General features: G+C 44.8%; 1 protein-coding gene and 1 pseudogene across 1 annotated transcript; one reads left to right on the top strand and one right to left on the bottom strand.

Annotated features, from left to right (window-relative positions):
* Positions 1 to 310: 310 nt before the first annotated feature.
* Positions 311 to 908, bottom strand: LOC100954475 (annotated as a pseudogene).
* A 2,439-nt stretch (positions 909 to 3,347) lies between these two features.
* On the top strand, positions 3,348 to 8,423 carry LOC100954785 (tubulin alpha-3 chain-like). Its single transcript, XM_003801690.3, has 4 exons — positions 3,348 to 3,536; positions 4,327 to 4,475; positions 4,800 to 5,480; positions 8,127 to 8,423. Exons 1-4 carry the CDS (start codon positions 3,416 to 3,418, stop codon positions 8,421 to 8,423), a joined length of 1,248 nt encoding a protein of 415 aa, XP_003801738.2. The 5' UTR covers positions 3,348 to 3,415.
* The last annotated feature ends 289 nt before the right edge of the window (positions 8,424 to 8,712 follow it).

Below are 8,712 nucleotides of genomic sequence, written 5' to 3' on the forward strand. Positions count from 1 at the left end.
AAAAACTACCATCCCCATATATAACTAATCTGTGCTGTGCACCACCAAGAACCTGCTTTAAATTTCCATGCCAGTTTACAACCCCCACACTGTACCAGGCAAGGTTAGTGGCTATTGAAAATACCACCAGGACAGGGCTATCTAAAGCCACATTCAGTAGTGTGTTAACTATACAAAAAGAGACACTGTACAGTTTAAAAACAAATCTTACACAGCCTTACATTTCAATTTTTTTCTTCAAAAGGAGTGAGTTGTGTACAGGGGGGTTAAATGCTTTATAGACAAGAAAAAAAACTGTGCTAGAACCAATTTATTCATCATCATCATCATCTTCGTCTTCATCTTCCTTCTCTTCCTTCTTTTTCTTGCTTTTTTCAGCCTTGACGACTCCCTTCTTCACTGCATCAGGCTTTCCTTTAGCTCGGTCTGCAGCAATATCCTTTTCGTATTTTTCCTTCAGCTTTGCAGCCTTTTTTCCTCAGGCTGCTTGTCACCCACAGCAGTGTTACTCCACATCTCTCCCAGCTTCTTTGCAACATCCCCAATGGACAGGCCGGGATGTTCTCCTTTGATTTTTGGGCGATACTCAGAACAGAACAAGAAAAAGGTTGAAGGAGGCCTCTAGGTGCATTGGGATCCTTGAACTTCTTTTTTGTTTCCCCTTTAGGAGGGATATAGGTTTCCATTTCTCTTTCATAACAGGCCTTGCCCGCCTTTGCCATATCTTCACATTTTCCCTTCTCTTTAGCAGACATGGTCTTCCACCTCTCTGAGCACTTCTTAGAAAACTCTGAGAAGTTGACGGAAGCATCTGGGTGCTGCTTCTTGTGCTCCTCCCGACAAGTTTGCACAAAGAATGCAGATGATGACATTCTGCCTCTCGGCTTCTTAGGATCTCCTTTGCCCATGTTTAGTTACTTTTCCTCAGCAAGGCACAGAGTCGCCCAGTGCCTGTCCGGCTCTCACTTGCCCCAGTACTGTCTCTATGGAGCTCAATGTACTGCAATGGCTGTCTTAATTTTTTTTTTTTTGAGACAGAATCTCACTCTCTTGCCTTTGGTACAGTGCCATGGCATCATCACAGCTCACAGCAACCTCAAACTCTGGAGCTCAACCATTATAGTATATATCTGAAATTTATCAGTTTACCTTCAAATGATAGTATACTATTTTATAACAGAGTACTTCCATTCCCCTCTCTTGGCCTTTGTGCTATGGTTTGTCATCTTTTACTTCTATAAAGATCACAATGAATAATTATTTTTGCCTTTCTTTTTTTTTTGTGACAGAGTCTTACTATGTTGCCCTCGGTAGAGCACTGTGACATCACAGCTCACAGCAACCTCAAACTCTTGGGCTTAAGCGATTCTCTTGCCTCAGCCTCCAAGTAGTTGGGGATACAGGCGCCCGCCACAATGCCTGCCTAATTTTTGGTTGTAGTTGTCATTGTTGTTTGGTGGGCCTGGCCTGCGCTTGAACCCGCCACATTTGGTATATGTGGCAGGCGCCCTAGCTGCTGAGCTACAGGTGCCAAGCCATTATTTTTGCTTTAATGTTCAATTATACTTTCAACTATGGTCAAAGCCTTTTGTATTTGCCCACATATTTAGTGATTTTGATGTTATTTATTCCTTTGTGTAGTTCAGTTTTCTATAGTATTTTTCATCTGCATGAATAAAAGAATCTTTTCACGTTTCTTATAGTAATCTAATGGTTAATTCTCTGAGGTTTTCAATGCTTGGAAGTCTTTATTTATTTGAGACAGTCTCACTCTGTCACCCTGGGTTGAGTGTTGTGGCATCATCATAGCTCATAGCAACTCAAACTCCTAGGCTCAAGTGATCCTCCTGCCTCAGCTTCCCGAGTAGCTGGGACAAGTGCCTGCCACAAGGCCTGGCTAGTTTTTCTGTTTTCAGTAGAGATGGAGTCTCACGGTAGCTCAGCCTGGTCTCAAATTCCTCAGCTCAAGAAATCCTCCTGCCTCAGCTTCCCAGAGTGGTAGGATTATAGGCGTGAGCCACTGAGCTCCCCCCACACCTCTTTTACCTTTTTAAAACTAGCTTTATTGAGGCATCATTAACATAAAATACTCAATTACAGCGTTTAATTCAACAAAGTTCAGCATATATTAACATACTCATTCAAAACTCATGAAATCATTGCCTAATCCTGATAATGAACATGTCCATCACTCCCAAAAGATTCCTCATGCCTCTTTGCAAACTGTTCCTCTTGTCCCCTAACCAAAATTCTTAGTTTGCTTCTACGTATTTTCCAGATTTTTACAAAATAGAGAATTATTTTGTTGTTTGGATTCTGTCACTATAATAATTTTGAGGTTCATCTATAATATAAAAATTATTTTTTATTGTTATTACCTTTGTTTTTTGAAAGAAATTATTATGGTAGAACATAATATAAAATTTACTATTTTAAACATTTTTTTGTTTCCACAATTTTGCAATTGTAGGTTTTAAACATTTTCAAGTGTTCAATTCAGTGGCATTAAGTACATTTACATGTTATGTAACCATCACCACTAGTTTTAGAACTTTTTCATCATCATTTTCAAAACTTTTGTTTTTCAGTGTGCAATCTGCTGTTAATCCTATCTATAATATTTTTCATTTCAGACAATGCTTTTTTTTTTAATTGATTTAGGTCTTTTTTATGTCAAACATGTCATATATATATATTGTTTTTTCTCTGCCTTCCTTAACATGTGGGTATATGGTGTTTATGTATTTTTTGAGACAGGGTCTTGTTTTGTCACCAAGGTGGAGTGCAGTGGCATGATCATAGCTCACTGAAGCCCCTAAGTTCTGGACTTAAGAAATCCTCTTGCCTCAGCCTCCCAATAGCTGGGACAATGGGCACGTGCCACTGTATCTGGCTAGTTTTTAATTTTTTGTACAGATGGAGTCTCACTGTGTTTCCCAGGCTGGTCTCAAACTTCTGGGCTCAAGTGATTCTCCCTCCTAGGTCTCTCAAGCAGCTAGCAGGTGGATAGTAAACTTGATCACTGATAGAAGGAAAACTGCTTGAGTTTCTAATTGATTGCTTGAAAAATGAGTTTAGAATGTCTTTATGCCCATTTATACTTCAAGTGTGTCTATATCCATGTGGATAAGCAGGTATTTGGATATAAAGTGATTACTGGAAGGTTATGGTACATTATGTCTGAGAAACCTTTTAGAAACCAAAATATTTTTCAAAAGTTAATGTATAACACCAAGTCTTACTTGCATTTTATGTAATTTTCTATATAATGGACTTGAAAGTAAATGAGTTCACATTTATGTTCTGGTTCCAGCGCCAGTGTATCTCTATCCACGTGGGGCAGGCAGGTGTCCAGATTGGCAGTGCCTGCTGGGAACTGTACTGCCTTGAACACGGAATTCAGCCTGATGGTCAAATGCCAAGTGACAAAACCATCGGTGGCGGCGATGACTCCTTCAACACGTTCTTCAGCGAGACTGGGGCTGGCAAGCACGTGCCCAGAGCAGTGTTTGTGGACCTGGAGCCCACCGTGGTGGGTAGGTGTTCAGGCAGTAGATGGAGGCTTTCCTGGGGGTGGAGAGAGTACCCCGATATAAAGCCCCACGTGGGCTCCTTTGAATCTCTGTAGGGAAAGGGCAGGATGGACAAGCAAGTGTCTGTGGTGGTGTCAGGTAAGAAACTGAAAGGGTCACGGGCCTGTGGGACCCAGGCTTCCAATTTAGGAAAATCTGACATGCAGGGAACAACTGCTTTGCCAGCAGTCTGGAGAGATTCACTCTGGGTGCCCCAGCCCCTGTGTGCAAAAAAACCCCATAGATCATTCATCTGATTCCTCTAGATTAGAAGCCCCAGGTAGTTTGCAAGGAGAGAGGACCTTTCAGTGGCCTCCTAGGAGATGAAAGACTCACCTGACATCTGTGTGACCCAGACCACACACAGTGTCCTGAGGGACTGTCCTGCAGAAGTCAGATTGACCTGGTGATTGCCAGTTTGTGAGGGATTTTAAAGTTACACCCTTTGATGTGGCTGTGGGTAGGAAAGAAATGTGTCCCCCATAGAATTAACACTCAAGGGGATGTGAGAGCCTCTTTCCCTTCACTGGGAACCAGTCCTGCTGATGTTTGTACTGCAAGCTGACTTTACCTTCCTGGAGCCATAGTAGCATTTTTGGTTTGTGCATCACACAGAGACATTTTCATAAGACACTCCCAGAGTTGAACGACAAGGAATAAGATGTGCTCTGTAGAGGCACACAGTCCCCAAATGCATGGGTCTTGGTGACTAGTGCAAGAGCTTAAAGACTCAGCACGCTCGGTCTCTTTGTAGAGGAAGTGCGCACAGGGACCTACAGGCAGCTTTTCCATCCAGAACAGCTGATCACCGGGAAGGAAGACGCAGCCAATAATTATGCCAGAGGCCATTACACGATCGGCAAGGAGATCGTGGACCTGGTCCTGGACCGGATCCGCAAACTGGTAAGAAGTGCACCCAGAAGGCTTCGTGTGGGCCTCATCCGGGATGGGAGGGCAGGTCTTGGGTTGCACAGGAGAGGTGGTTGTGGCAAATGTTAGACCAGCATCCCAAGTCCATCTGAGTCTACAACAGTCTTACTGTGAAGTGCGCGTGGCGATGCATCCGTAGATCTTTACCGCCTGCCTTTTTTGCTTCCATGTGTAAGGTGTGTCCATTAGGGATGATTTGAATCCATATCAACCTGCAGAGGCAGAGAGGTGACACTGCTTGTCGGGGGTTTGGGTTGTGGCTTCCATAGGCATTGGCTGACGTCTGGTTTCTCTCAGGCGGATCTGTGCACGGGACTGCAGGGCTTCCTCATCTTCCACAGCTTTGGGGGAGGCACCGGCTCTGGGTTCACATCTCTGCTCATGGAGCGGCTGTCAAGGGACTATGGCAAGAAGTCCAAGCTAGAATTTGCCATCTACCCAGCTCCCCAGGTTTCCACGGCCGTGGTGGAGCCCTACAACTCCATCCTGACCACTCACACGACCCTGGAGCATTCTGACTGTGCCTTCTTGGTGGACAACGAAGCCATCTATGACATACGTCAGCGCAACCTGGACATTGAGCGTCCCACGTACACCAACCTCAACCGTCTGATTGGGCAGATCGTGTCCTCCATCACGGCTTCCCTGCGGTTTGATGGGGCCCTGAATGTGGATTTGACAGACTTCCAGACCAACCTGGTGCCGTACCCTCGCATCCACTTCCCCCTGGCTACCTACGCCCCGGTCATCGCAGCCGAGAAGGCCTACCACGAGCAGCTGTCTGTGGCTGAGATCACCAATGCCTGCTTTGAGCTGGCCAATCAGATGGTCAAGTGTGATCCTCGTCATAGCAAGTACATGGCCTGCTGCATGTTGTACAGGGGGGACGTGGTCCCAAAAGATGTCAATGCTGCCATTGCCACCATCAAGACCAAGCGCACCATCCAGTTTGTGGACTGGTGTCCAACTGGATTTAAGGTAAGAGTGGAAGAAGTTGGATCCTTGTACCTGTCAGCCAGCAGCAGGCCTGCAGAATAATGCTACCCCTATGGGCCCATGTCCTTTTAGGAAGACTGCAACTGTTTCATTGGTGAGGCTTTTGGTCATAAATTAGGAAAGCAGAGTGATTATTTTGTGTCATTTTTTTGAATTCTTACTGTGGTATCACATTCTATATCTGTGGTGAGCTTTCTTTTATTCAAAGTAGGGTATTTTTTCAAGGATTTTTATGTCCCTTGTTAGCTGATACAATTAGTATAGAAAATGTAGGGTGAACTTATAGAAATTTTATTTTTATTTGGGTGATTCATGTGAATATCATAGATCATATAATTTTTTTAATAAATCATAGCTGTGTACATTAATGCAATCACAGGGTACAGTGTGGTATTTTCATATACAATTTAAAATACTCTGATCAAACTGGTTAATGTAGCCTTCATGTCATTTTCTTAGTTATTAAGACATTCATACTCTGCTTTTAGAAAGATTGACTTGTACCCTTCAAAGATAAACCATAGAGGTGACCCCACCAATCACCTTCCTTATACCCACCCACCCTATTCCCCTTCCCTTTCCCTCCCCCCTCCCCATATTCTAAGGCTATAATTAGGTTATATCTTTCCTATGAAAGCTATAAATTAGTTTCAACTTAGGGCTGTGTACATTGGATACTTTTTCTTCCATTCTTGAGATACTTTACTAAGAAGAACATTTTCCAGCTCCATCCATGTAAACATGAAGGAGGTAAAGTCTCCATCTTTCCTTAGAGCTGTATAATATTCCATGGTGTACATATACCATAGAGATCATATAATTTTTTGAGACAGAGTCTCACTCTGTTGCCCAGGCTATAGTGCCATGGCATCAACCTAGCTCACAGCAACCTTGCTTCCTGGGTTGAAGCAATTTTCCTGCCTCAGCCTCCTGAGTAGATGGGACTACAGGTGCCTACTATAACACCTACTAATTTTCCTATTTTTAGTAGAGACTAGGTTTCACTCTTGCTCAAGCTGGTCTTGAACTCTTGAGCTCAAGAGATTCTCCTGCCTTGGCCTCATGGAGTGCTGGGTCCAAGCCTGGGCAGTGTACATATTTTAACTTGGGTGTTACATTAACAGACTGCTCTCACTAAGTCCCACTTCATTCTCTAGGGCTATAGATGTTAACTCAAATTTATTTATTTATTTTTATTATTTTGGCTTTTTTTTTTGAGACAGTCTCAAGCTGTTGCCCTAGGTAGAGTGCCACAGTGTCACAGCTCACAGCAACCTCTAACTCCTGGGCTTAAATGATTCTTTTGCCTCAGCCTCCCAAGTAGCTGGGACTATAGGCGCCCGCCACAACACCTGGCTATTTTTTGGTTGTAGTTGTCATTGTTGTTTGGCAGGCCCAAGCTGGATTCAAATCCACCAGCTCTGGTGCATGTGGCTGGCACCCTAGACACTTGAGCCACAGGCGCTGAGCCATTAACTCAAATGTAAATATTATATGGAGTTATTTGATGTAAAGAGAAAACATCATGAATCTTTTGTGACAAAAAGGCAACCTCTTTATTTCTTTCTTGGTAATCCTAATAATAGTGGCATTAATTTGCTTTAAACATAAAACATGTACCGATTTTCCAGTGATCCATGATAGAAACCTGTCACGTCTTAGCTTTCCCAGTAGCTGGTTACTCAGTCCCGGCCGTTCTGTCTCGGGTCTGTGTGTCCTCATGCGTTGCTTCTAGTGACCCTCACTGCTCCTGTTTGGGGCACTGTAGCAGTCCTCTGGGAACTCTTCTCTTTCAGGGACTAGCATGGTTGGTGGGGCAGCCACCTCATTGTTATGTAAGGTTCCACCTGGACACAGCTGGCTCCCTTCATTTACATGGAGCTTTGCTCTGCAGCAGCAGAGTTGAGTAATTGAGACCACATAGCCTAGAATTTGTACTGTTGCATCCCTTTCCAAACAAGTTTGCTGACCCCCCTGCTCTGGCTGACCCCAAACTTATGCCCAAACCTCCAGTCATGCTATTCCCGGCTCTGACACTTGGAATGCTGCCTCCTTTGGTCCTTACCATGGAATGTCACCCCCCACTGGAGCAGCCACATAGATCACCTCTGCTACTCTGGTGGCAGCATTCATATGACCTTTGACTGTTGGTCTGTGACTTTTGCATCTGTCCATAGTGGCCTGCTGTGGGTCAGGTGTCTGTGGGCACACCTCCCTGTGATGGTATCACAGTTGTATGCCCTGAATCCACCTGGGTGGAGAAAGTTCCAGCCTTAGAAATTCTTCGCTTTTGTTAAAGTTTTAGAGTAAATAATTGACAGAGAAGACAAGGCCATGTACAATTTCAGAACGAAGACAGAGTCCCTTCACCTGGGCAGCTATCATGTGTCACAGTTGCTAGGACACAGCCCTCCGGGCAGCTTGGGACTGAGCCATTGTGGCTGATTCAGAGGCTCCTCTTTCCCTGCTTTTTCCTTGTCTGGAAGCACCACCTCCTGCCCCAGCACCCTGCCTGGCAGTGAGAAGGGCTCAGTGACTATAGGGTAAACTGAGCATTCTAACTGGTCACCAAAGGCACATATAGTGTGGTTTTGTACAAGAGCTTCACATGATGTTTTCTTCCCTCAGGTGGGCATTAACTACCAGCCCCCCACAGTGGTCCCTGGAAGCGACCTGGCCAAGGTGCAGCAGGCTGTATGCATGCTGAGCAACACCACCGCCATTGCTGAGGCCTGGGCACGGCTGGATCACAAGTTCGAGCTCATGTACGCCAAGCAGGCCTTCGTGCACTGGTACGTGGGAGAAGGAATGGAGGAGGGGGAATTCTCGGAGGCCCGTGAAGACCTGGCAGCTCTCAAGAACGATTATGAAGAAGTGGCTGTGGATTCTGTTGAAGCTGAGGCTGAAAAAGGGGAGGAATACTGAGGGGAGGGTGTGGCAGGCACACCCCTCTTCCACTCTTTCCTGCCACACCTCAGCATAGCTGTTCTCAAGTTTTGTACAATTAAAGTTTCTATTTAAAAGCAAAAGGTTTTCCTGTTGTGCTGCTCAGTTCTGCTTGCAGGAGTGCATGGGGCCCCAGAGCCCAAGATAGCCTGTGTTACTGGCTTGGGGCTGGGATCCAGTACTGCTATACAAGTCTAAGGGGCCAGTGCTGAAGTGACTTTACTTGGAGGAAATACTTAGTACATCAAAGCCAAGGTTTCAAGGCATA

Source organism: Otolemur garnettii, unplaced genomic scaffold (genome assembly GCF_000181295.1).
Source record: "Otolemur garnettii isolate 467f Iridium unplaced genomic scaffold, OtoGar3 scaffold00218, whole genome shotgun sequence".
Lineage (NCBI taxonomy): Eukaryota > Metazoa > Chordata > Mammalia > Primates > Galagidae > Otolemur > Otolemur garnettii.